At 57.3% G+C, this 26347-nt stretch overlaps 3 protein-coding genes across 11 annotated transcripts; 1 reads left to right on the forward strand and 2 right to left on the reverse strand.

Annotated features, from left to right (window-relative positions):
- Nucleotides 1-4046: 4046 nt before the first annotated feature.
- POLR3K (RNA polymerase III subunit K) lies at nucleotides 4047-6983 on the reverse strand. The gene is made up of 3 exons (XM_045848957.1): nucleotides 6747-6983; nucleotides 6048-6135; nucleotides 4047-4789 (listed from the first exon to the last, which is right to left on the reverse strand). Exons 1-3 carry the CDS (start codon nucleotides 6855-6857, stop codon nucleotides 4662-4664), a joined length of 327 nt encoding a protein of 108 aa, XP_045704913.1. The 5' UTR covers nucleotides 6858-6983; the 3' UTR covers nucleotides 4047-4661.
- Nucleotides 6984-7064: 81 nt separating this feature from the next.
- Nucleotides 7065-9827, forward strand: SNRNP25 (small nuclear ribonucleoprotein U11/U12 subunit 25). The gene is made up of 5 exons (XM_045848956.1): nucleotides 7065-7348; nucleotides 8097-8187; nucleotides 8413-8518; nucleotides 8792-8866; nucleotides 9324-9827. Exons 1-5 carry the CDS (start codon nucleotides 7307-7309, stop codon nucleotides 9379-9381), a joined length of 372 nt encoding a protein of 123 aa, XP_045704912.1. The 5' UTR covers nucleotides 7065-7306; the 3' UTR covers nucleotides 9382-9827.
- A 301-nt stretch (nucleotides 9828-10128) lies between these two features.
- On the reverse strand, nucleotides 10129-24847 carry RHBDF1 (rhomboid 5 homolog 1). 9 transcript variants are annotated; one of them, XM_045848953.1, is made up of 18 exons: nucleotides 24709-24847; nucleotides 16817-16957; nucleotides 16617-16747; nucleotides 15452-15665; nucleotides 14801-15010; nucleotides 14607-14729; nucleotides 14374-14531; nucleotides 13688-13945; nucleotides 13466-13577; nucleotides 13267-13341; nucleotides 13018-13179; nucleotides 12318-12418; nucleotides 12126-12189; nucleotides 11636-11730; nucleotides 11393-11468; nucleotides 11221-11321; nucleotides 10959-11112; nucleotides 10129-10828 (listed from the first exon to the last, which is right to left on the reverse strand). In XM_045848953.1, the coding sequence occupies exons 2-18, from the start codon at nucleotides 16931-16933 to the stop codon at nucleotides 10409-10411; spliced, it is 2571 nt and encodes an 856-aa protein (XP_045704909.1). In that variant the 5' UTR covers nucleotides 16934-16957; nucleotides 24709-24847; the 3' UTR covers nucleotides 10129-10408. The 9 variants fall into 9 exon arrangements, with proteins under 9 accessions (XP_045704909.1, XP_045704908.1, XP_045704904.1 ...); XM_045848952.1 differs by adding an exon at nucleotides 16234-16338 and having other exon boundaries at nucleotides 16617-16957; XM_045848948.1 differs by adding an exon at nucleotides 16234-16338 and having other exon boundaries at nucleotides 10129-11321.
- Between the last annotated feature and the right edge of the window lie 1500 nt (nucleotides 24848-26347).

Genomic DNA, 26347 nt, shown 5'->3' on the forward strand with positions numbered 1-26347 from the left:
AAGTGAAATAAGTCAGAACAGGACGAAAACCATATGATTTTACTCACATGAGGGATATATAATAAGAATTAACAAATGAATGAATAAAACAAAATAAAAACAAACTTGTAGATACAGGGAACAGAAGAGTGGTTACCGCAGGGGAGGGGAGGCAAAACGGACAGCAGAGGTCAAACCCATGGCCCAGGGAGGCAGACTCGCGGCCCAGGGAGGCAGACTCGCGGTGGGAGCACCCAGCAGAGCGCGCTCTGAGACGTCAGTGATAATGCTGTGCGCCTGAGACTCACACAGGGTGCTCTCAGCAGCGTTACCTCGATTTTAAAAAATAAATAATTTTTTTTACAGTGTTAAGTAAACTACGAATGTCACATTTTCAAGGCACAGTGGAGAGTGGGTTATTCTGTCATCAGATTGGACCGCAGAGGCTGTTCACTGCGCAGCGCCGCCGCCGCTGGGCGACATCACCAGCCTAGCGCCCATCCCTGGCACGGTTCTCAACACGCAGATTTCTTCACAGAAGTTAAAAGTGAAAACAAGGCAAACACATTAAACACAAGGGGGTCATTTGTACACCAAGCAAGGAGAGCTACTTACTGATTGTAATTTATTTGTGTTTGACTGCAGCAGCAAGAAGTGCGCCCCGAGAAAACATTAACACGCTCAGCCTTGGGTGAAAGCAGTCGTCTTAAAACTTAGGACACACTCTAGGCCGCAGGGTGTCAGACTCATTTTCACCGGGGGCCACATCAGCCTCACGGTTGCCTTCAAAGGACCAAAATAATTTTAGGACTACATAAATGTAACTACTCCTTAACTGTCAAGGAGTTGAAATTACATTCAGCACTTGAAAGTTCAGAAAATACTAGTTCAGTAGAACTTGAAGTGGGATCTGCCAATGTGTTAGCATTGATGGTGGTAAAAATATACACAGAGCATGAAAGAGCTTAAGTGAAAAAATTTACAAAGCTTGTAAAAACATACAGTGTTTAAAGACTATGGTTTTTTCACTGTATTATTCATCAGCAAATACTTTGAGGAAAATATTTGCATGTCTTATCCATATTGAATGTCAAGAATGAATTTTATGCACTTAACTAGCATTAACAAATGCACATTTCCATTCAATTTTTAAGAAGTTTTTTTCTTTAAATCCTCACCCGAAGACATGCTTATTGATTTTAGAGGGAGAGGAAAGGAGGGAGAGAAAGTGAATCATTAATTGGGTGCCTTCAACCTAGGCATGTGCCCCGACTGGAAAACGAACCCGTGACCTTTCAGTTTGCAGGACGACACCCAACCAACCGAGCCACACCAGCCTGTGCATTTGCACTCAAATTTTGATGACAAGAAACACTACTAATTTTGAACCTCGATTAAGCAAAATAGTATTCATTATTCTCATCAATATACCTGTGTTACAAAATACTATATTCAATTACTATGATTACAGTTCAAACTCTACCTATAAAAAAATAGTGAAAGTTGTTTTTTTGCATTTTCCTAGAGTTTGACTCTCGACCCACCAAGTCTAAAAGTGACAATTACTAATTCCATTCTACACACGAGGAAAGGAAGGCAGAGGTCGAGTGGCTTGGCTGAGGTCTCACACCTAACGCACGGGCAGGCAAGCAGGCTACCCTCTGAGGGCGTGGGCTTCCCCACAGACCCACAAGGCCTCTCACAACAAACACAGACAGAAGATCTGGCACCTGAGGCAGAATAGAAGTAGTGGCAGAAGCAGAAGAGACTAAAGCACATGATAAAATCATGTTTGTAAAACCAGAACAAACTGTCTCAAAACACAACCAGTCACAGATAACAGGCTGAGATCCCGGCCGCTGCGCTCACAGCGGTAAGAAAACAAGCATGGGAAACTTGAAGACTCATCATTTCGGGACTGAAACTGGGTGAGGCTCCCGAGCATCATGACACAGGACTTCTGGGCTGAGTTGACCTGAAGAAACGTCTGGATTTCTAGAAGCCTTGAGATGCCCAGAATGCACTGACCATGGGGAGAGAGGAATGCAATGCTGTTGCTCCATTGCTGCTGGTGTTCGGTTTTTACGGGCTGGTTGATACCCACAGATGCAGCTGTCATTCACCCCACTGTGGAAGAGTTCTATCATGCCTAACACGCCTGCGGTGCTGTAACTACCGCAGCCTTCCTAACGATCCACACAGTGCAGATCGGACAAGTCCAGGGTAATAGCGACAGCGAAGGTTTCCTGCATCAAACAGGCGCTCGCATTTGGCTGCTCCTCAGTCTCATGTTGCCTCTCTGACTGCATCCATGTGGATTCTCTTTGGAGGTCACGTTGCTAAAGAAAAGCCATAGCACACCCTGGAATTGCTGTATTTTCCCAAAATGTCTTCTATAGGGGACCGATCAGCATGGCAATGGGGAATGTAGCCCAGTATTGATCTGGAAAACCGATCAATGCGAGGCGGCACCCAGGAGCCAAGTGTGCAGATCGGCTTTCCCGTGGGGAACCAGGCCTGCATTGTACCTAGGCTGCTGTGAGACTTGCTCTTGCTGAAACTCCCTCGCCCTGAGCTAAGACTGCAGATGTTTAATGTATATCTCTGAAGCAACTCCCTCAAGTCTGTGCTAAGATGTCCCAAGGACGAAATGTAACCAAATCAATCATTTTTATTGTTCCTTTGCATTTGCAACTTTTTCTCCTTTTTGTTATCTGTAAGAAATAATCACTTAACTAAATCTAGAAATAATGAGAACCTTTTTTGATGTCATGCTGTTGGAAACCAATGAAAGCCTGTCCAGGCAAGGGTCAGCGTGCTCTCCCCTTGAGAGTGGCCGTGCCATCCCTTTTTCTCCACAGAATTCAGTAGTCCATGTGAATTTGTGTACCTCATCCAGTCTTCTTTTTTTATTTAAAACCCTCATCCGAGGATGCGTCTTACTGATTTTAGAGGGGCAGGGGAGAGAGAAGTATCAATGTAAGAGAGAAACATCCTGTATGCGCCCCGATTGGGACGATGCTCCAACCAGCTAGGCCTCTTTACCCTTTTTGGAGGACCGGTTTTTAAGCTCGGCAACGCCGAAGACCCACAACGGTGAAAGCACCTGACTTACTGCTGCCGCTGTACAGCAGCCCTGCCTTTTTGTTTTTTACTACTCACTCCGTCTTTGGGAGTGCCATTCTTTTCTTGTTTTTTCCTGAAGATTTTATTTATTTATTTTTAGAGGGGGAGAAAGAGGGAGAGAAACATCAGTGTGTGGTTACCTCTCACGTGCCCCCTAGTGGGGACATGGCCTGCAACCCAGGCATGTGCCCTGACTGGGAATCGAACCAGCGACCCTTTGATTCATAGTCTGGTCAGCCCACTAGGTCACACCAGCCAGAGCTGTAATGCCATTCTTTAAACTTTTTTCTGAGTGTAGTCTCAGCCTAAATTTGTGATACTAAAATCATGACAAATCCCTATTTAAACAACAAAATTAATTGTGGTATACATTTGATTAAGCCATAAAATGTCAAAGAAAATTACTTCACATGAGTAATTCTATGAAGTTTTAGCATGGCATAACTTGTAAAAATAAAAGTAAATTACAAAAAGAAAAAAATCATTTCTGGGAAAAATATCAAGACTTAAAAGTAAAAACCTATATCAAAGGTATAAGTTTAAGTCCCATGACTTTATAAGTAAGACTTCATTATTATTAAGAGACTTGGAGCCCTGGCTGGTGTGGCTCAGTGATTTGAGTGTCATCCTCCAAATCAAAGGGTCGCAGGTTCAATTCCTGGTCAGGGCACCTTCCTAGGTTGCAGGCCAGGTCCCCAGTGCGGGGCATGAGATTGATGTTTCTCTCACACGTGAATGTTTCTCTCCCTCTTTCACCCTCCCTTCCCCTCTCTCTAAAAATAAATAAGTAATATCTTTTTAAAAAGAGAGGGAGATTTGGAAAAGCAATTAAGTCAAGGCCCTGAGCACACAATCAATCAATAACCTAGACCCTGTCCCCAGCTAGTTTAAAGTGTCCTTTTTCATTTCAGAGTGGAAAGAACACAGAAAGTATAAAAACATAGTATCTAATAAATTTATTATAATCCTAAGTAGCAAGAATAGAAATAATAAATTTAAATCTACATCATCAGCAATTTTGTAACCAATTTAGTCCAAGTCCTACTTAATTTTGGAATCATGATTTGTGGTTTGACACCTACTTAAATCATATAAAACACTGAGAAGGCAATATTAAGTTTTTCATTTTAATTAATATACAGAATAAATTTTGATTTAATAAGTTTGCAATTAATAGTTAAATATTTAGGAACAACTAATGTACTAAATTAATACATTTTACTTTATTAGTTGTGCAACATAAATACTTAAGATTGTTGGTTGATAGTAAAGAACATTGATTGCCCAATAAATGTAAAGATGAACGAACAGGACCTTAAACAGAGTGTTCTTAGTTGTTGGTAAGCCCCCACACAAAATCTCCCTGGACACCAATGAGTTCATCCACTGATTGGCAGGTGACCTGTCCATTTCCTGACACCCTGGCCAACAACCCTAAGAACGTTGGCTTCCCGCCACACCAGCAGAGACCCTGAGGACACACAGTGCTCGCTCCCCACAGGAACCCACTCGGGGAGTGAGGTGCACAGCCACCGACACAGCCGGGACAGCCGGCTCTAGTCCCGCCAGCGGTGTCCACACTGAGCGTTGCAGCACTTGTAGAAGGTGGTCATCGGCTCGTCTGCAGAGCGGGTCTGAAGCTGCATGAAATAGGCACGAGGGTGTTCACATTTGGGACATGGCTCTAGAAACAAGAAAAAAAAAACAAGTGACCCATAGAAGAAAATGATGTCTGTGACCAACATACCTCTGAGAAGCAGGTGTTAGGTGAAAGGCCGCAAAGACCCTCCTCGCTTATCTAGTGTCCCCTGTACCGTGATTTAAGGTCACAGACAGTGGTCACATCCCCAACAGGCTCTCACACTGAGGGATCCAGGAGAGCTTGCAAACTCTCCTTCCCTCCCTGGGTCCCACCTCTCTTCTCAAATCTGGTTGAAGACGGGTTGGAAACAACGTAAAAGGTGACTCATGGCTGCTATGTGAATTACAGGGTCTATGCCCCACATGCTCCCCTAATGAGCACACCTCCACCACCTGGGCAATGTGCACCCTCTCATCTTCCCAGAGAAGCTCCAACGGAGGACCAGCCCCTGGCCCTTGTAGTCAGGGATGCATTTTGGCAGTTAGCGCCTCAGGCTGTTCTCACAAAGGTCTCACTGCACCTCTCAGAGGGCCCCAAGGCACACATTTACCTTCAAAGAGATTTCACTGTGAGACACTAACACTGCTCTGATGGAAACACCTTCCCACCCTCAAACACCATTTTGAACATTTGGTACATAATTCATCTTTCGATGACAAAGTCTGCCACTGGCAAATTTCTAACATAGTAGATTGGGATGGTCTCCTATGGTGAGACAGTACTACTCATGACTTAGTTCCTTCTCCTCTCAATACTGGCTGCATCCAGGGCTCTTCTCTGTCTTTTTTCCATCACAACTATCTCTATCAGAAAAGAGGCAAGACTTGAAATAAACATTTATTTTACCAAGACTGCAGTTTAATGCTCTCTAGTATTAACTTTTAAAACTCTTTGTTAGAGCCAAAAGGCCATATTTTTCCTTAGACTGATTTGCATTATTACTCCTGCCATGGCTGCTGTCACAGCTACCACCTGCTCAGTGCCTGTTACCTGCCAAACACTGTATGGCTCACTTTGCGCTCTTACCACCTACGAGTATGGCCTAGCCCCCGAGAGGTCAAGGGAGCCGAGGTCATACCACAGTAAGAAGTCACCCTGAAACTCTAACTCAGGCATGCATGACTCCAAGGCTTGCTCCAACATCATTTGTGTAACAAATAAGTTATTAAAAAACAAATACACATTCTATCTTTAGAAGCCCACTTCCTGTAAGTGGCCAGAGATTCTGACACGGAGTGGCAGTCAGCAGCCTCCTGTTTTTTATCCACAGCTGGTAATAAAAAGAGTTTCCCTTTCCTACCTGCAGTAGAGTCAACATTCTCCCAGGCAGCTGCTCCACCAAGCACATCATCCACTTCTTTAAGCTTTGGATACTTCCGATTTGTAACCTAACGAACAACAACAGCAAGACTTTCAACTCTCCAGGTCAGTGAACAGAACAGGTCTGGGCCACCGAACCATACCTCCATACATGCCCTCAAGATTGTCTCCCCAGACTTCCTTCCTTCAACACTGACTACAGTGGTACTAACAGCAAACAAGGACGTGCATGACGGGAGAGCCTCCAAGAGGCTGGTGTTGCTGGGACAAAGGAGCACCTTGGTACTTGAAATCAGAGAAGCGAAGCTCAGGGGAAAGGTTCGGTCCTGTGAACCCTTTGGCTTCTACTGAGTGCGTGAGGGAACTGCCGAGGGTTTTTGAGCATGGGATGGTCTCGGGTTGACTTAAAAGTTAACAGGACCACTCTGGCCGCTGTTGTGACCACAGCGTAGGGAGCACATGTGTGAGCCGCCAGCCCAAAGAGAGGTAACGACAATAACCCAGGGTGATGGCGCTGGGAAGTGACACACGGACGGATTCTAGTTAGACTCGAAGGTAGAGCCGAAAGAAGCGGCCGGGAGGGAACGCCAGGATAGAGGCGGACTCTGGGAATGGTGGGCGTGGAGCGCCGGGAGGCCTGTGGGAGGCGCCCGGCCCGACGCCGGGCTCCTGAACGCACCTTGCGGGTAATGTTGTGCACGTAGGGGCAAGTATTGCAGGCAAAACGGTGGCAGCGTTGTCCCTCTTCCACGATGAGCCCATTCCCGCAGCCCGGACAGAAGAGCAGCATGACAGACGACTTGCCCCGCAATTCCCCGCAGTCCCTGCGGCTGTTTGGGTGCACACTCTCCGGCCCGAACTCACCTAGGTCCCGGCCACCGCTCCCGCAGCCCACCAATAGACATGCCGATTCCCCGTTCCCAGCGAGCACTGCGGCAGGCCATCTTGCACTTCTTATTGGTTCTGAGGGAAGCCCCACCCCTCGTTGCTCCTCAGGCGGAACTGCCTGCTGCGTCCCTGGCAGTGCACGCCCAGCGTGGCTCTCGTAGGCTGCCGGTGCCTACAGAGCTCTTCGGACGTCAGGGCGCCCTGGACGAGACGGGGGAGGAGGTGGAGACGGAGGCGGAGACGGAGGCGGAGGCGGCAGCACCGCCGCCTGAGGTGCCGGAGGACGAGGAGGATGAAGAGGAGGCCCTCCCGCACTCCGAGGCGGTGGACGTGTTCCAGGAAGGTCTAGCCATGGTGGTGCAGGACCCACTCCTCTGCGACCTACCGATCCAGGTGCGCCTGGGCAAGGGACCGGGGTCGTTCCCCGTTGAGCTATGCGTAGGTTCTGATGAGGACAGCGGCCCAGAGACCTCAGTAAGGCACCTCTGGGTGTAAACGAGAGTCTTAAATAGGGCCGGGCCTAGGATGGGACGGCGAGACTCGCCTTGGGCACGGAATTTAAAACGGCGGCAAAAAACCCAGTTGTGAGAATACCTGACATCTTAACACATAGGTTTGTAGCACAAAGTTGGTGTAAAAAAGCCTATAGCAAACAGAATGATAAAGACAAGTCATTATTACTGGGTTTTCCCTTCTCAGTCTTCAGTATTAGTTTGTCCATCATGGAGTTTTAGAATTAAACTACTATTTTCTTCACCTGCTGCAACCTTGTCCCGAGGCCCAAGCCCGGATCCTGGTTGGTGGTCAGGGGCTCCCAGACTGAGCTGACGAGCAGGGTTCTTTCTCCTGCCCATCCCCTGGTGAGAGGATCTAGGGATGGTCATTCTTCTTGCGTGTTTCTACGTTCCTTTATTCCAAGCCTCTGTCCACTTTGGACTTTAAATAGAAAATGTGGTGGAGCGTGAGACTAAGGTGCCGAAAATATGGGAAGCTCTAATGTATAAGTGAGAATCCCTTCACTTTCTTGTCCTTCCTAAAATATGGCACCACTTTTTGGACACTATCAGCTTGTTTTTCTCTGTTGTTGTTGGGGGTGGTAAAGAGAACCAGGGCTCCCACCTCCACCCTTGCTCTTTTCTAGGTTACTTTGGAAGAGGTCAACTCCCAAATAGCCCTGGAATATGGCCAAGCAATGACAGTGCGAGTGTGCAAGATGGATGGGGAAGTCATGCGTAAGTGCTGCCCATCTCCCTTCAGGCCATGCAGGCTGAGCTTTCACAGGGGCTGGTCGGCGGGATGCCAAGAGGCCATGCCCAGGGGGTTGGGGGCAACCACAAGCCCTCCCTGCCCGAACTTGAGCCTCAGTCAGAAACAAGGCTTGTCGGGTCTTCTGGGCTCCTCTCCTGCCACCCGAGGCTGTGGCTGTGAGATATTCTCCCATCTGTCCCTTGTTGCAGCTGTGGTTGTAGTACAGAACGCCACAGTCCTGGATCTGAAGAAGGCCATCCAGAGATATGTGCAGCTCAGGCAGGAGCGTGAAGGGGGCATTCAGCACATCAGCTGGTGAGTGAGGAGGTGTGGCTCCTTGTGACCCTTCCCTGGAGTTGGTGTAGGACTCCACAGATACCCCTGCCGGACATGTGCTTTTAACTGCCTGGTCTCCACTACAAGTACTGACAAGTAACTAGCTCCCTGTCACCATCCTCCGGATCCTTCAGACAGGGCAGTGCTTCTGCGCCCAGGGGTCATGCACCTGAGCCCTTCTCACACCCAGCCCCCACATCCCAGCTGCCCCACTGCCTCTGTTTGAGGTTTACCTGAATCCCTATCTTGCAGGTCCTATGTGTGGAGGACGTACCACCTAACTTCTGCAGGAGAAAAGCTCACAGAAGACAGGAAGAAGCTCCGAGAGTAAGTTCAGGCCATATCTTGAGCTGCAGGGAAGCATGTGGACTATGCCCTCTGGTTTCACGTGCTCTGCCAGAGGGCTGAGCCCTCCCAGCAGGCCCTTCGGTCAGTTCCTGGGAATTTGAGACCAGGAGAGTCCCTGGCTAGACCATGTCCTGCTGGGGGCTCTCCCTATTGGGAGAACGGGATGCAGAGGAGCAGTGAGGGGCGTACTGTTTCTTACCAGTGGCAGTTCAGGGCTACTCGGAGCCCGGAAGAGAGGAGAAAGAGTGCTTGGTGGTGAAAGGCTGCCTGCTGGCACAGTGCGAGTCTGTGGGAGGGTGGACACTGCCCCTCCTTGCCTTCCTGGACAGCACACTCTCCCCACTGTTCTTTCTTGGTTTCTCACAAGCCTCAGGTGAGGCGTCATGGACCTAACCATCTGTAGATTGGATACTTGACATTTTCCCTTCTCTTTCAGTTATGGTATCCGGAATCGGGATGAGGTGTCCTTCATCAAAAAACTAAGGCAAAAATGAACCTCCCAGCAGGACAACTGGGTGCTGGTGGCCGGGCCTCTCCCCAGCAGGAGGAAGCCTTGGGTCACTGTCCCCTATCCACAGAAGAGGTAGACTCGCCAGCTGCGCACAGCTGGAACTGCCAGAGTGAACTCCGGGCCCTCGGGAATAGGACCAGGTGAGCCCGTGCTCAAGACCTGAACTTGACCCCTCCCTGACCCAAACACCATAATTTCACGGTGGATCCCACAGGAGTGAGGGCATGGCCTCATGTACAGAATAAATCTCTCTGCCACTTAGAAAAGTCAAAAAGCCACAGTACCAGGGTACGGGGGCCCGGCACAGCCCCCATCTCAGGGGAGGCAAGGGGCAGAGAATGGTGCAGGTGAGTCCTAAAGGCCTAAGACACCACGCCAGCCTGTGGCTGTGATCTCTACAGTAGACAGGAAATAAAGCAGGCAACCGGCTTTCTGTTTCTGCTTGTGGAGAAGCAAGAGCACAGCCACACACAGGGTCCGTCTGCCTCAGTGCCCTCCCCCTGGCTCCTGGGATGGGTGCCAGCCTGGTGCTGAAGCAGCAGCTGCTGGTTGGGCTGATGGGGCCACTTCTAAGCATGGAGGGGGGACATGTGACAGCTTACCCATGGGTCTGTGTCTATGGCTATCGGTCACTCTAAGGAAGGGGAGCAGGTGGGTCCACCTGGCTTAGGGACTTCACTGGGGAGAGGTGCTTAGACACTTTCCATCAGAAAGGAGGAGACCGCTCAGGTCAAGTTGGTGGCAGCTAAAACGCTCCCAGTCCATTTATTGGCCACATGAGGTGGTCGTCAGGAGACTAGTTAGAAAGTAATCACAGGAACTAGTGTAATAAATGCCCAGAAGTACAAGAGGTTCAACAGCAGTGAACAAGGCACAAGAGGTCTGTGTCCAGGAAACAGGCAGGACGCCCACAGGGCTTGCTTGACAAGGCCCCCTGGCCTGTGAGGCTCGGGGCGGGTGGCCCACCTGGCCCTGGCCCGCTGCCGGCCTATGGCCCCACCACCCCCAGCTCAGTGGAGCTGGGCATCCAGCTCGTACTTCTCACAGAACTTGTCGGTGAAGGGGATGCAGGTGAGGAACTCGCACCACTCACAGCGCACAGGGTAGAAGTAGAAGAGGACCACCAGGCCGGCCAGGAGGCCCAGGAAGACCACCTGGAAGATGATGATCTGGCAGCGTTTGCGGTACAGGTCGAACCTGCCGAAGCTGATGTAGGGCAGGAAGGCAAAGGAGAGGAAGAGGCCGCTGACGAAGCCGGAGATGTGCGCAAAGTTGTCGATCCAGGGCAGCAGCCCGAAGGCGAAGAGGAAGAGGACCACCGCCAGCAGCTTGAAGAAGGCACGCCAGGGCCGAGCCAGAATCTGCCAGCTCTGAAAGAGCTCCACGAAGAGGCACGCCAGGATGCCGAACTGCGAGCCGGCCGGGCCCACCTGTGCAGGCAGCAGGGGTGCTGAGCAGGGGCCTGGACCACAGCCGTCCCGCCTCTCGTGGCCCAGAGCACAGCAGGATGGAGGGGCCAAATGGAGATGCTCCCAGGCTGGAACCCCGGGGCAGCCTTACCTCTGCCCGGTATGGCAGGAATATGGCACTGGCTAGGTTACCAGTGACGCCACTCAGCAGGTAGATAATGGCTATGCGGTGCCAGCCCGCTAGCTTTTCCAGGTCCCTCAGCACAGTCATCTGGAAGCAGACGGACACCAGGCAGTGCAGGATGCTGTGAGGTGGGGGGGCAGCACTCAGCAGGGAGGGCCGCCCCCTTGCCAGCCACTCCTGGGGTCCCTGAGACCACCCGACCCTGCTCAGCCCGTAAGGTGTCACTTGCCCAGCGTGCAGGAAGAGGGACAGCCAGAGGCGGTAGAACTGGTCGGGCACCTCGGGGTTGAGGAAGGGCAGGAGCCCGCACACATCGTCCATGCAGTGCACCTGCGCAGAGTGGCCTGTCAGCACCTGCCCTGGGGAGCAGGGCGGGGCGGGGTGTGTACCCCGACGCCTACCTGAGAGCAGAGTGTGGCCTCCTCGTGGAAGTAGCCCCTCATGAAGTCACAGTACTCCCGGGAGGTGATCTCGCACCTGGAGGGTCGAGTCAGGGTGGGGAAGCCTTGGAGAGGGGGACAGCCGGAGCCCAGGGGCAGAGGCCCCTGATTGTACCACCCATGCCCAGGTCCCAGCCCCTCTCACCCCACGCTCTCACTATCTCGTGTGATTCCGGGCCCCGCTCTGCGCGCAGGCACACCCACCTGCCCTTGGTGCCAATGCAGCAGGGCCGGCCCGTGATGACGCAGTCCATGTGGGGGTGGTTGGTGTGGTTCCCCGCGCTGTTTTTGGTGCATATCTGGGTCACAAACGGGGTGAGTTGGGTAGGGGCTTCCCCCAACCCTGGGCCCACACTGTGCTTTTGGGGTTGGGGCAAAGGTGGACAGGCTCCTACAGTAGAAAATAGGCCTTGACTTTGAGCAAGCTACTGCATCCTAAGCCTCAGTTTTCCCATCTGTTAAGTTGAAATCATGTCATTTGACCTCCCAAGTCTCTATGTGGTTCTGGCTACATGTTTAGAGAGGCAGGTGTTGGTGGAAGAATTGGCTAGGCCAAGACCAAGGGCATTACATCCAAAGACAGGGTGGTCCCACAATGGGAACCTCCTGGCCTATTAAATGGTTGAGGTGTGGACTCCTCCCCCATGTGATAAAGGTGACTCCGCAGCCCCAGCAGTCTACTATCCCAGCTCACCGGCCACTTGGTGATGTCATCCGGCCACTCATGGGGGTCCTCCGAGGAGGGCTCATCACACACCCTGCATGAGCCCAGGAGGCGGTTAGACCCTGCTTTGTGCCCTTGCCACCCTTCCACCTAACCCCACAGGGAGCAGCTACGCCCTCTCCCCACTGCTCAGGGAGGTAGGGACAGGCCAGGAGGACTGACCTGGGGTCCTGGTGACAGACAGAACCAAACTGCCGCTTGTGGCCAGCGAGGTCCGGGACGCTGGGATGGAAAGGCCACTTCACCCACACGGCCAGCGTGGACTGTGGGAGACAGGGCCGGCCTCAGAGCCTCCCCTCAGCCAGCACGGTCTCCAGAAGGCAGGAGTCAAAAGCCAAACATCAAGATCCTTCTGAGCCCACAACCCAAAATCTATCCATTTACACAGTGGAAATGTGAGTGTGTGGGGGGAGTCTGTTACAAGCTCAAGAACATAATTCATATTAGCATAAAATTAAAAACCACCTGTGCCCAAAGTTAGGGCCCAGTATAAATGCTGGCACCTCCTCATAAAATGAGGTAATAAAACTTTGATGAATCTTGTTCTTTCATAGTTGTTTAGCAAAAAAAATAAGGCAATACCACTTCCGTAAACTTAAGCCATGCACAAAAACAAGACACAGGAAGAGCACGCCCTAGTCCGAGACGTCACACGACTCCCTGATGGTGTCTGTGGGGCCGGACGGAGGGGTTGGGGGTGGAAAGCGGTGACCATTAGCAAGGGTCATCGTGCGATGGGAAAGTGCACTGTGTCATGATCCGGGGGAAAGGACAATTCAACCAGCGCCACCCGGAGTCGCAACGTGGCCACAACCACACAGTGCAGAGCTCCCGGTCACGCGCTGCGGGCAGGGGCACACACCGAGCATTCCTCCGCCGACGTCTGCACGCAGCCCGACCGGTCATTGCGCACACAGCAGGCGGAGTGCTTCTCCCGCTCCCGCGCAGCCAGGATGAAACTGTGCACCTGTGGGTCCTGGCGCATGCAGGGCGAGAACTTGGCGCCCAGGTGAATGAGAGCCTCCTACAGGGGGCGGAATGTGCAGCTGAAGCCCCAGTCAGCTGCCAGCCCAGAGTCCTTGCCCACCTAGCCTCCTGGCTCCTCCCTCACCGAGCTGGGCCCGATCCAGAAGTTCTCTTGCTGCACGTACTTGACATTCTCATAGACCCCACGGTTCCGCAGCACCTGGGAAGTCGAGGGGAAAAGATCAGAAGGAGCCCACTCAGGCTGTCTTCTTCCAGAGTGGGCAGGAGGGCGTCCCAAGCCCAGACTTCACTGGTCTAGGCCCAGAGAGGGCCCCGGGGCTCACCGAGTCCACAGTCTCATGCTGCGAGAAGCCCACAGGTGCGATGCCGTAGATGCACACGGCCAGAATGGTGACCAGTGAGTGCACGAAGGTGAGCCAGTAGGTGAAGAAGGGCCTGCGGGCGGAGCGTCAGCAGAGGTGGGGAAGGTGGCATCTCCAACGGGAAGCGCCCACCATAGAGTCTTGCCAGCCATAAGCCAGCCGCCCCCCCCCCCCCGTGCCTACCTGTGGTCGTCCATGTCCTCAATCTGGCGTTTGACATAGCTGTCGATCCGCTTGCGGTAGGTGCGGTTGGTTAGCCGGCCCACCATGCCCAGCCCATAAGGCCTCTTCTCCCGGGCAAAGAACCTGCGCACCGGCATAGCGATGCGCTGGCCCCTCCGCTGCCCCGCCGTGCTCACCACCTCCTGACGCAGCCGCACCCTGGGCTGCAGGGCCACGGGGCCACCCTCCTTCTGCTTCCGCCAGCCGCGTTCCAGGGGCCTGGGGGGAAGAGGCACAGTGGGCTCCCACACCAGACCCCCGTCCTGCTGCAGTCTGGCCCAGGCATGCCCCGGGCAACCTTCTGTCCCTGTCTTGCTCCCATGTAGTGGTGAAGACTGTGCACCCTCCTCCTTATAGGTAAAGAGCAATCCTGAGCCCCTCTGAAGATGGCAGGAAGGTGGGACCAGATCTATGACAGTTCCCTGGCCTCCCCGCTAAATTCTGTCTAGCTGGGGGCTCTGGGACTTCACTTCTGTTCCACAGGTGAGCAGCTGAGATGCAAACGGAGCCCAGCCCTGGGTCGTCCAGCCACAGTAGCTAAGGGGACCCCTTCCCTCAGCCCTCCAGGGCATCCTGCCCGGGCCCCACTGCTCCTGACCTCCGCCCCCAACCCCGACTGCCCGCCCCCTCACACCGCTCCCACGCACAGCATCAGGTGGCTGCGCTCCAGCTCCGTGCGGTCCAGGGCCCCCCCTGTCATGTCCGCCTGGTCTGGGGCTTTCTCCCAGTCCTTGAGCGCTGCCTCTGATGGGGACTCGAACACCTCATCTGGATATGTGGACAGCTCCTCGTGGAGGACACCTTCCTGAGCAAATACGCACGGTCAGGGCGGGACACGTAGGTGGGGGGGCGGTCCAGGGGAACACCCCTGAGCTCTTACCCGGGCAAAGAAGGACGTGTCCAGCTCGTCAGGGAAGTCAGCTGTGTCCTCCTCCAGGAAGCTGGCAGGGGTGAAGCTTCGGCGCTGCACCCGGCGCAACGTGCCGTCCCTAACAGAGCGGCCCTGCCAGCGAGGGGTGAGCATGTGGCATGCTACCAGGTCAGCCCCGTCCCCTGCCCAGCCCCTGTACCCACCTTCACCAGCGCTGCAGCTGCCCGGAAGCTCATCTTGGCCACAGACTCACGCTTGCGCCGCCGTGGGAGCCGGTTGAAACCCGAGCGGGAGCTGGAGAAGGAGCAGAGGGAGGCAGCGCCCGGAGTGACGGGCGTGTGCGGGGTACTCAGGCCATCGGCGGTGTCATCCGCCATGCGGAAGGCCCGGCCCCGGGCCAGGGGGTCTATGATCTGGCGGAGGGGAGGAGACGCAGGAGTCGGGGGGCTGGGTCATCACCCCAAAGGCTCCTTCCCCACCCCAGCCCCACTGTGGAGAACACAGCTGCTGCTCCCCCCACACTCCGTGGGTGCCTGGACAGCTGCGGGTACCCCCCACCCCACTGCACCCAGAGGGGTCCCTCTCCCCCCTGTAGTGCCTTCACACTGCTCTTCGCCCTCCCTGAGATGCTCTCCCACCCAGAGCTGGCCCCACTGTACAATCCCAGCAACCTGTCCCATCCCCCAAGCCTCCCTTCCCAGAAAGTATCTCAGGTGTCTTTACGGGACCATCCAACCACGGTTCCAGACCAGGAGCTTCAAGGAAACTCTTCTGCTCAGGTTGGTGGTGCCCCCAGCCCCAGCCCAGGGGAGCAGAGTGAGTGGCCTTTGGGAGGCAGCGGGGGGCAGGCACACCTTTTGCATGCCCAGCTGGCATGGTCCAACATAGAGTGGCGGGGGCGTCTCCGTGCTGGTCAGTGACGCATTGTCCTGGCTGGGCAGGTCTAGCTCCCGGATGACCTGCGGCTTCAGCTTCCCATAGCGCTGGCTGCAGTGACGAATGCTCTTGCGCTGCCACTTCTGGGTGCTGTCACTGTCCTTGCTCACTCCGAACCAGTCAGCTGTGCCCCTACCATGAGAGGGACTCAACACGGGGAAGCAGATCTCTCCCCTCCCCAGCGGGGGCCTCACAGGACCCCGCCTAGGCAGCATGCTTCCCCCCAGGCTTCTGTCACTCCAGGGTCTGGGGTCCAGCTGAGCTGGGTCCAGTGAAGAGGATGAGTGGGTCTCAGCCTGGCTGCCCCCTAAACAATTAGCCAACTCCAAGTTCCACTAGAGCCACAGATAATAGGCCTTGTCCAGGTGAGTATCTTACCCAGGCCCACACCCCACCCCTGAGAAGGGGTTCTGTGAGGAGACACTGCATCCAGAGATGGTGCTCAGAGCTCCGCCCTTAGGTCATCCAGGGAGAGCTGAGCCCTGGGCAGCAGCTTGACCTTGGACACCACAGGACTCGAGCAACGGGCACTGCAAGCCCAGGCAGGTTGCCCACAGCCCTTGGACATGCAAACAAAAACACCACCAGCACCTGCCAGTAGGAGCCCCAGGGAACGCAAACCAGGCTGCCAGCTCCCAAGAGGCCCCAAGCCATGCACACAGCAGCTGATGCTAACACACTCACACCCTGCCCACAGTACCTGAGCAGGGACCGGGAGAGAGACCGGCGCTGTGGGAGGGCCCTGCGGGCAGCAGGGGAGCCCAAGAGGGGCAGAGTGTGGACGCGCCCAAAGCGCACCTGCCGGCTGTTCAGGAGCCAGAGCATTGGGGTGGGGGAGACAGAGAAGGAGAGAGCAAGTGCTGGGGGCAGTGGAGAAGGGCGGTAGGTGAGAGGAGTCAGTCCCCGGAGCAGGAGGAGGCAAGGGTGACACAGGGAATGAGACTGAGGAGACGGCGAGACAGGAGGGGCCCCTGCCCCATTCCCAGCCTCACTACCGGAAGGGGGCCCGTGTGCCTGCCTCGGTCCCCCAGCCCCCAGCCCCCAGCCCCCGACCCATGGAGCAGCCCAGGCGCAGTGCCGTACCTGCGGATGGTCTGTGTGATGGATGCCTGGCGCTGCAGCACCGGCCGGCGGGGCTCGTGGTAAGGCGAAGGGATGTGGGCTGTCTCAGCCGGCATACTCACACTCCGCAAGAAAGCCTGGCGTCTCAGGGGCTGGGCAATGGGGTCGTGGTGAGGGGGCTGGACAGGAAGCACCCACAGCCCATGCTGGCCAGGGCCTACCTGCAGGAAGCTGGGTTCCTCTGCCACAGGGGGCACCACAGCCGGAATGTCCAGCTTCAGCCAGGGTGGCTTCTTGCGCTGCAGGCTGCTGGTGCTGTCCCTGCGGGCCTCGCTCATGGTTCCGGGTGCGGCAGTGCGGGCCTGGGGGCGGGTGTGATTCACTTACATGCTGACAGATGCCCGAAGTCCCCTGGGCTGACCCAGGAGAAAGGAGATGCGGTGATAGCCCTAACGGCGGTGGTCCCAGCTCCCGCGGCCGAAGCTCAGGAGCTCAACACGGACCAGCATTGTCCCCACCACGTTCGTCCCGACACTCATGGCTGGGCCCACACCAGGCCTCCAGATGATGTAAATTTACATGACAGATGTCAGAGCAGCTACTGGGAGCCACTCCTCAATGCTTGGAACACAGGTGCAGAAACAGAGAAACCAAAACCAGACGAATCCCTGCCCTCCTGGAGCTAACAGTCCAAACACACAATAACCTGTAAGTCGGCAGATAACGCTGTGTTAGAAGATGTGAGGCGTGATAGGCACAAAGCCGGCACATGGCTGTTGCCAGGGGCAGTGATGCCTGCCTGCGAGGTGACATCTGAGCACAGGCTCGAAGGAAGAGATCAAGTTAGCAAGGCTGGGGCCGGAGGGTTGCTCCTGGCACCGGAATGGCCAGAGCAGAAGTCTGGGGAGCATGGCCCAGGCAGGCTGAGGAGCTCACTGTGGCCTGCACACAGGGCAAGACTCAGCCCGCACCCTCTTAGCCACCATGCCATCTGCCCCAGACACAGAGGGCCCCTACGTCCCCAACTGGGGTGTGTGAAGGCTCCCGTGTCACAGAGGAGTGGCCACATGGTATCCCAGGGTCTGAGAGCTGCTGCTGCAACAGCGCCTCCTGAAACCCGCCTGGGCGCAGATGCTGTCGTGACCACCAGAGGGAGCCATGCACCTAGAAAGAGCAGCAGAGCAGCTCAGCAGCCGCAGTGCTGCCCATCCAGCCCCAAAGCTAAGCATCTGAGACCCAATCCCAAATCTATCCCTTACGCACAGAGTAAGGGCCCAGGACCCAGAGCAGAGAGGGAGGCCAGGGTTTGACTTGGGCCACCGCTGCCTGGTCATGGCACTGTGAGGCAAAGGTCATGTGACCATAGTTTACTTGGCATTCCGTTTCCCTCCTTAGGAAGCATCACTTTCAGCCCAGGTCTGGATCCCCCTTCCCAAAGAAGGGCCACAAAGGACCTGAAAACAGGACCCAAGGATTGGGAGGTTTCCCTGACCACAGTGGGGGCACAGATACCACAGGAGTGGCCAACCAATACTCAGGGCAGAGACCCCAAAATTCCTCAGCCTCCTTGAAAGAGATTCAGATCCTGACAGGCCCGTAACCCACCTACCGACACCCCAGAAACAGCTTCCACTTCTGAGCCTCCCTCCCAGCTGCTCGGAGTAAATACAGAGAGGGCCCCTCCCCTACCTTAGAAATAAGGCAACTGAGGCCTGGAGAGCAGAGGCTTGACTTGCCTGAAGTCACACATTCAAGGTAGCATAACTGAGGACAGGCCTGGGACACTTCTGGCGGCTCCTACTGCTCTTACGGTCCTACTGCTCTTACGGGCCCTGGGAAGGGCCAGGACCCGGCTCCGGAGACTCCGGCTCTGCCCTGGCCTGGGACTACCGCCCGAGGAAGGTGTCTGCTCCTGCTCCGACACAGCCCAGGGAGGGCACAGAGTGCTGGACAGAGCTCCTCCTGCCCCTATGCAAACCAGGGACAGGCCCGGGACGGTTCTCACAGCTACCACCGGGACTATATAGACCAAAAACAGCCCTGGATGCAGCACACAGCTCCTCCTGACCCTCTGCTGACTGAGGGCCAGGCCAGGCTGCGGCCAGCATCCCCTACTGGCCTTACACCAAACAGGACGCACCACCGAGTGCTGCGCACAGCCCCTCCAGGCTCTACGATGACCAGGGCCAGGGCCAGGGCACTGCTCACAGATCCTATTACCCCTGCAGTGACACTACTCATCACTTATACTCCGCCTGGCCCTACACCAATAGGGACCATCCCCAGGCCCTGCTCACAGCTCCCACTTGCGCTACACCAATCAGGAACAGGCTCCGTGGGAAGGAGTCCTTCAGGGATGCCTTCTCCCAGCTCTTACTCCATCCCTCATGGTCCTGCCTCTGCTCTGAGCCAACTGTGCACCCAGGGGTCTCTCCATTCAGGTAGCCCCCTCGGAGCCAAGCCCCTGTCCCCTCCCTTCTGGTGTGATCTCAGGATGAGGGCTGAAGGCAGCATTTGCACGTACATCACCGGGAATCCCTTCTGGGCGCCTACCCAGGCCGATCCCCATAACGTGGGGTCCGACAAAGGGGTCCCTGCAGAGGGGTAAAGGCAGAGAGGTCTGGTGGGGGGCAGTGAGCAACATGAATCCTCCTGAAAATGGGTCTCCCAGGGGCCTGAACCAGGAGAGCAGCCCTCGTCCAGCTCACGTCACAAGCCCAACCCAGGCCCGTGTGCTCCCTGGTGCGCTCAGCACCCCAGCCCTCCCCTCACAGATCATGTGGCCATTAAGACCCCCCTGCTGGTAAGGAAGTGACTGGGAAGGGCAGCCTTGGGCCTCAGGCTCTAGTGGTGGAATTTCAGCCGGCACCGGGCACGTTGGGGACACAGCCGGTGATCAGACAGGGGCGCCCAGAACCTGCAGTGCTGTGACAGCACCCCATATGCCCTCCAAGCCACGGTCAAGCCACGCCTGCCAGGCGGTGATCCAGGCCACCTGCCCCCCGAGACTGTGCCGGACCCTGTGGGGCCTTATGGGTGAGAAACCAGACGGGATGGGAACCCCCTTAGCGTTTCAGATGGGGCGGCCATGTGGCCTGCGGCCCGTGCCTGCCAACCAGCCACCCGGTGCCCGTGTAGCCTCGGTGTTCTCGCCTGAGAAGCAAGCCAGTGCTTCTGGTGGAGTCACTGTGAGGTCCTGAGAGGTACAGGGCCCAGAGTGGCACCTGGGGCCACTGCCGGGAATCTGCAGCCTGGAGGCTGGGGGCCAGCCTCTCCACGCGCCTCCCCCTGCACGCCCAGCACGCCTAGGTGATATTAGCTGGTTGCCGCACAGCAGTACAAGGAATCTCTGCCAGCTGATGGGTCGGCTCCCCCACCACACACATACATGACTTTCCAGGGCTCCCACTGCCACCCCGACCCCTGGCTCTCCTGACCCCTGGTTCCTCCCATCCCAGGGCCTTGCCCCTGCACATGCATACTGCCCGACCTCAGTCAGGCTCCTGGCCCTGGATCTGCTAGCACAGCTCAGGAGGTCACCCACGTGTGTGCTACCTGTCACTGCCAGGCCCACCATGCTCCAGAGCCACTGCCAGGGAGACACCGGCCACTTTGGAGCACAGGCTAGCAGATCCTCAGTCCCCATGATCTGGGTAATGGGAGATTCCTGAAAATGACCCTTCAGTTGGGTCTGGAGGAGGAGCCGACAACTGTGTGATCACGTCGGGCAGGAACAGCACACACAAGGAGGAGGGTGGTCAGCATGCATGGGCAGCCGGGCAGCCCCCAGCCTCCGCAGGCCCTGGCCCGCGGTCTGTCCAGGAACACAGGGCCACGCAGCCCTGTGTTCCTGTGTTTGGAGCAGAGGCAGGAGGGAGCTCTGTAGCCCATGCAGCTCCGGGGCACCCAGCCTGCCCTCCCCCTGTGTACCCAGTTCCCCGTCTGGGCCTCAAGTGGGTGGGATTCATGAGGAAGGCTCCACACCAGCACCCAAGGGTGTGGGGGAGGGGCAGTCCCAGGCAGGACAAAGAGTCTGGACTGGGGAGGGTGCAGTGCCTGTCCAGCAGACACAGTGGCTCAGTGTCCAGGCCTCCCCTGGGCGTACAGTGGGCTCTTGTTCCCAGACAGCCCCTCATGGTGGAAATCCCAACGGCATCTCCCCTCTGCTGACCCCTGGGTGCAGGCAGAAACCACAGCCCGACTGCCCAGGGTCACACAGCATCTGAGTCACTCTGGCAACATCCGTGGCTGCCCACCCAGGGCCCAGCCCATCGGGAGACTCCCAAAGGAGCATCTGGAAGTAAAGTGAGAATTGCTGACAAAGCAAATGCCAAGGGTGGGGACCCAGACCAGCAGGGGGACACAAAATGACACTGCTCCCCAGGTGTTTGAACAGCTCAGGACGAGGGGCAAGGTCAGCTGAGGCTGGGAAAGAGGGCCCCACAGAGTCACGGGACCCCTGGGGCTGCTTTAAGCGGCAGTGAGAGGGGTGGGAGCTGCTGCAGCCATCAGGGCGAAGGGCTGGGGGGCGCAGGGGGAGGGTCCCACTCTGGGGTTGACTGAGGACACTTCAGGCCAGAACTGCACAAGGGTGCGGAGGGGCTGGGACGCAGGAGCCAGGGTAGGGAGGCCAGGGGCCCCAGCGGCTCCTGCCGCCTGCCGCACAGTAGGCTGACGCGGCCTGCAGGCTCTGGGGAGCAGCCCAAGCAAGGTAGCCAAGGAAGGGCAGCGAGCCCGGGGGTAAGAGGGCCCAAGTGTGTGTGTCGTGAGCAGGGGCCGTGGGGGATACTAGGGACAGAACCCTTCACTGATGCCCTGCCTGGGAAGTTGGGCCAAGAGTCAGGAGGAGGCCGGGGAGGAGTCCTGGCCTGCCTGGGCCTGGCCAGCGGCCACGGCTGGTGCGAAGCGGGATCCCCAGGTGTGAGCAGAGCCACCACTGCGCCCAGGCCTCCCGCACACTTGGAGGACCACACTGGCAGGGGTAGCCAGAGGCCAAGTGGACGGCCCGGCCCCAGGACTGGGCCTGCCAAGCATGGGCTCCCTGCCCTGCCCAGCCCAGAGGACCGCCCACCACTGAGGTCAGCTGGAGCATGGGCCCCACCCCAGGACGCTTGCCCCAACGTGTCCCCAGCTCACCTGAGCATGGTCCCAGAAGCCAGCTCCTCCAACCTCCCCACTAGAGCCCTGATCTCTGGCCCTCAGTCTTCTGTTTGACCCCTAATCTAAAACCCAACCCACGTCTCCCGTGGGAGAGGGGATCACCAGCTGTCTGGCAGCCCAGAATCCAGTCCTTCTCCACCACACACTGCTGGATGGTAAAGCGGAAGTCACCTGTCTGGGTTTCCTAGCCTCACCTGCAAATGGCATTATACTGGGAGGGATACAGGCCAGGCCCGCCAGGCCCTCAACCCCCATCAACCCCCCTCAACCCCCCCAGACCCCCCTCAACCCTCAGAGGGAAGCTGGGCAGATCTGACACCTGGCCAATGACCTGCATGGTGCCCTCTGCCCATCAGGTCACATCAAATCCCTGCCTCCATGTCACACACTATGGCCGAGGCGCCTGCAGAGGGCCTATAACAGAAGACAAGGCCTTCCTGCTGGAGGAGGCCCCGCGGGCGCGGGGACCTGACCTGGGAGGGCGGCACACGGGGCGGGAAAGGGAGCGCAGAGTGGGAGGCACTGCCCAAAGTCCCGGCAGGCGCCTGAGGGTCACCAACGGCCAGAACTAAAGCCCCTAACCCCGCTGGGCCTGACAGAGCAGACGCACCCCGAGGCGTGGGAGCCCCAAGGCGACCTGCCCGTGCCACAGTCAGCGAGGGGTCGGGGCAGGGACTTAGCTACAGCCGATTGTGGGGGCGACAATCTGGAGTCTAGCTGCACCTCAGGAGCTAGGGAGTAGCAGCCCCTCAAACTGCAGAGGGAAGAAGCCCATATCCTACCAACATGCCTGGGCACCAGGCAGAGGCCCCCCCACCCCCCGCCCCCGAGTGCCCCTAACTGACTCCGCATACGTACTGCTGGTACCCGGATACCCTCGGGGCTTAGCAATGCCCTCCTAGGACACAGCGTCCGCTGGACAGTGCTGGAGAGGCCCCGAGGGGAATTCGGCTCCCTGCTGTCTGCTATCAGAGCAGACGTGGCTGCAGTCATCGTAACCCCGACACACCTGCCGAACTCTCACAAGCCTTGGGGGAGCTTCTCTGCACCCATCTTGCAGATGAGGAATCAGGCTCAGGGAGGCCAGTCACTGCCTGAGGTCACTGAGTCTCCAAGGGGATTGAAAGCCTTGGGCCATGTCTTTCCGGAGCTGAGGTGAAAGGGACCCAGGTGCCTGCCTAGCTGGCCCTGGCCACCGCCCCCAAGGTAAGGGGCAGGCCCCTGGGCTCCTCAGGCTGTGGAGGGCTGCTGGGCCCCTCTGGACCCTGCCTTCACCCTCTCCAACCCAGAGCATTTCGGTTCAGGGAGAGGAAGTCACCCTCAAACACGTCCAGCCCAGAAAATAGGCAGAAGCCGAGGAATCCGATCCTTGGACAGAAAGTCGATCCTGTCACAGACGCCAGGGTGGGGAAACCGGAGCCGGTATCGAGGAGCCCCTCACATCCGGGGAGGGCAGCAGTGGGGGTGGGGGTGCCGCCCCGAGCAGAGCAGCGGTTGGAGCTGAGAAGACCCTAAGAGGGCCCTGAAAGGCAAGGGAGACCTGGGTGATTCCCTCTGAACTAAGGGTGCCCCTCGAATGGGAGCTCCCAAAGGCGGGGGTCTGCCTGGCCGGCACAGCGACGCTGAGTGAGGGGTACTGGACACAGCAGCGCCCCAGCTCTGCTGCCCTGGGTCGTCGGTGTGTGCAGCGGGAGGCGGCTCAGCCAATGGAGGCTGCTTAAAGGGGCTACGCCTTTGATCTGGGGCCACTTGACTCCTGTGCCCCCTATTAGCTCCTGTCCAGTTCTCAGGCAAAAGGACCCAGATTGCCCAGAATGACTCCTGGTGGCAGGGGGCTCGGCCTCAGGAGCCCCTCCCGCCCCAGCCAACTACTTGGTTCCCTAGGTTTCTCCCAGTCTCTGGGTGGGGGCTAGGGGGCTAAAGCTGGTTCCATGGGGGTGGGGAGTGCCCAGCATCGAACTGAGCCAAACCTGAAAAGCCAGTTTCATCCTTGAATCTTCTCTGCCAGGAAGTCCCAAGGTGCGGGTTGTGGGGGGGCGGGGGGGGGGGCGTCTTTCATAGCATAGAGCAGGGGCTCCAGACTGGGGACTCCCTGCCCATCCCCCAACTCGGACCCACATTCACGCCCCAGCAGGAGACAGCCAGCCCTCACACCCCCACCCCCCCACCACCCCCCCACCCCGCCCTGAGCAGCTGGGGTCCCTCCATCCCCCCCGGCCGAGAGAAGGCCTATTTCAAGGCGCCCTGCGGTGGCCTCCTGCTCAGCCCCGGCCTGCTCTCTTGACCGCGGAGCCCCGGGCAGGGGACTGTGTTTGGGAGTACTCCCGGAGCCCCGCAGTGTCAGCGATTACAGGTGGGGGAGAGAGGGGTCCACCTCCACCCCCCCAGCGCGACAGCGACTGCTGTAAGTGCTGATATGATCCCCATCCCCAGGGAGTGCAGCTGGGACGGCGATGATCCCAAGAAGTTCCACCGTCTGAGCCCTAGGAGACACCACCCGCCGGCGGTGACCGGGAAGGAGAACCTAAGCGGGGAGGGCACAGCTCGGGAGCTTGGAGACAACCCCGGACTCGGAGTCCTCTCGCTCCCAGGACCCTCGGCTGCTGGGCGGGGGGGTTGGAGCCGAGCTGTCCGGCCTGGTCAAGCCCGCAGGGACATGCTAATCCAGCCACGGGCTATTTTTGCGGCGCGCCGGGGTTGGAATCCGGGGTTGGGCCGCCTCCGCGGGCGGCTCGGGAAAATCCAGTAGGGAAAGTTCGGGCGCCTCGGGTTGGGAATGGCCCGAACCCCGGATCCTGACCCGACCTGGACCCCAAACCCGACCCGGCTCCGGCCGCCGCCACCGGCTCCGGCCACGGTGTGCTGAGGACCGGCCCCGAGCGCAGCGGACGCAGCCCCGGAACCCGCCCCGCCCGCGGCGCCCCGTGCCTTCCCGGCGGGCGCGCTCACTCACCGCCGCCACCGCCAGCACCCGGGGTCCTCCGGGCTCCCGAGGGCCTCCAGGAGGGGCTGCCACTGCCGGCCGGGAGGGCTCCCGCGCCGAGTCCCCGCCCGCGAGCGAGCCCGCCCGCCCGTCCGTCCGGCCCGCCCGCCCGCCGGGAATGCCGGGGTGAGAGGGGCGTGCGCGCCGGGGGCGGGCCGGGCCGGAGGGGGCGGCCGCACTGACTCAGGGCTCAGGAATGCGCGGCCCGCCCGGCCCGAGTCACCTCCTCCGGGAAGGCGACTGAGCTCCGCTCTCCCCAGAGTCCAGCAGCGGGGACACCTGTGGCTGGAGGGTCGCGAGAGCCGCAGCTGAGGAGAGACGACCTGGTGGCCCAGCTGGACGCAACCCGGTGGTCCGCTACAGACCCGCGCTCCTCAGCCTCTCCCTGACCGGTGACTCCTGACCCTTCTCTGCTTTGACTTGTGCTTGACAAAGTGGACGTGCGGGTGGGAGAGTGTCTCTGGATGTCCTGTAAGCCGAACCACCAACCTCCCCCAAAGGCCCACACTGACAGATCACTTCCCTGCGCTTCCCCAGGCCCACAGGAGCGCTCACACTTTATCTGCACTCATACACACGTGCTCCTACATTGAAGCACTTGCACACACTCACACCTTCATTCACACACAGCCGTTCACGCAGGCTTACATACACCACCTACTCATACACACAATCACACACTTTTGTGCCCAGTCTCACACGTTTACACATGTGCACATACCACAATTATGCACTTCCATTTGTGAGTTTACACACCCACGCACCCTCACACTCACTAAAGGCAGGATCAGAGCAGTTACCCACCCCTGGAAACCCTGCTCCCCCAACAGGCACTCCTGGGCCAGCCTGAGCCTGCGGCCCCTAGGCCTTGGGAGCAGAGGCGGCAGTGCAGTGTCGGGCGCTCTGTGCTCTTCCCCCTTGCAGAGCTCGCAGGCAGCCCCTGGTGGGCTCATCCCTGCACTCTCCCAGTCGGACATAACATGGCTCATCTGTCCCTAGGGGGGGTTGGGGCTGAGGCTGAGGCTGAGGCTGAGGCTGCTCGTGGGAGTTTCCCAGCATTCCTTGCTCCTGACATTGAAGGAGTCTGTGAGGCCCAGCCACCCAGGGATAGACAAGGGGAAACGGGGAGGGGTGCCAATCGCAGGGTGCAAGCAGGAGCTGCGAGTGGTGGAGAGGCCTGAGCCTCCCTTGCATAGTTGATACAATGGTCTCCCGTTCTTCCAGAGGAAAACTGGGCTGCCCTGACCAGTGTGGCTCAGTTGGTTAGGCACCTTCCCACAAGCAAAAAGTCGCTGGTTTGATTCCCAGTCAGGGCACAGGCCTGGATTGCAGGCTCAGTCCCCAGTTGGGGTGCAATTAGAATAGGTGCGAGAGATAACTGATTGATGTTTCTCTCACACATCAATGTTTCTCTCCCTGTCTTTATCCCTCCCTTCTCTTCTCTAAATAAATAAATAAATAATTTTTTTTTAAAGAACTGGGACCACAGGTCTCCTAAGGACCCTTCCACCAGATGTCAGAATACCTTGGGCACATGAGGCCCAGCCCCTGGAGCTTAGGAGGGCCCACAGATGAGTCCTCAGGCCCTTCGCTGGTCGGAGATGAGGTG

The sequence above is a fragment of the Phyllostomus hastatus genome, unplaced genomic scaffold (genome assembly GCF_019186645.2).
Source record: "Phyllostomus hastatus isolate PE091 unplaced genomic scaffold, TTU_PhHast_1.1 phas_contig_64, whole genome shotgun sequence".
NCBI classification, from domain to species: domain Eukaryota; kingdom Metazoa; phylum Chordata; class Mammalia; order Chiroptera; family Phyllostomidae; genus Phyllostomus; species Phyllostomus hastatus.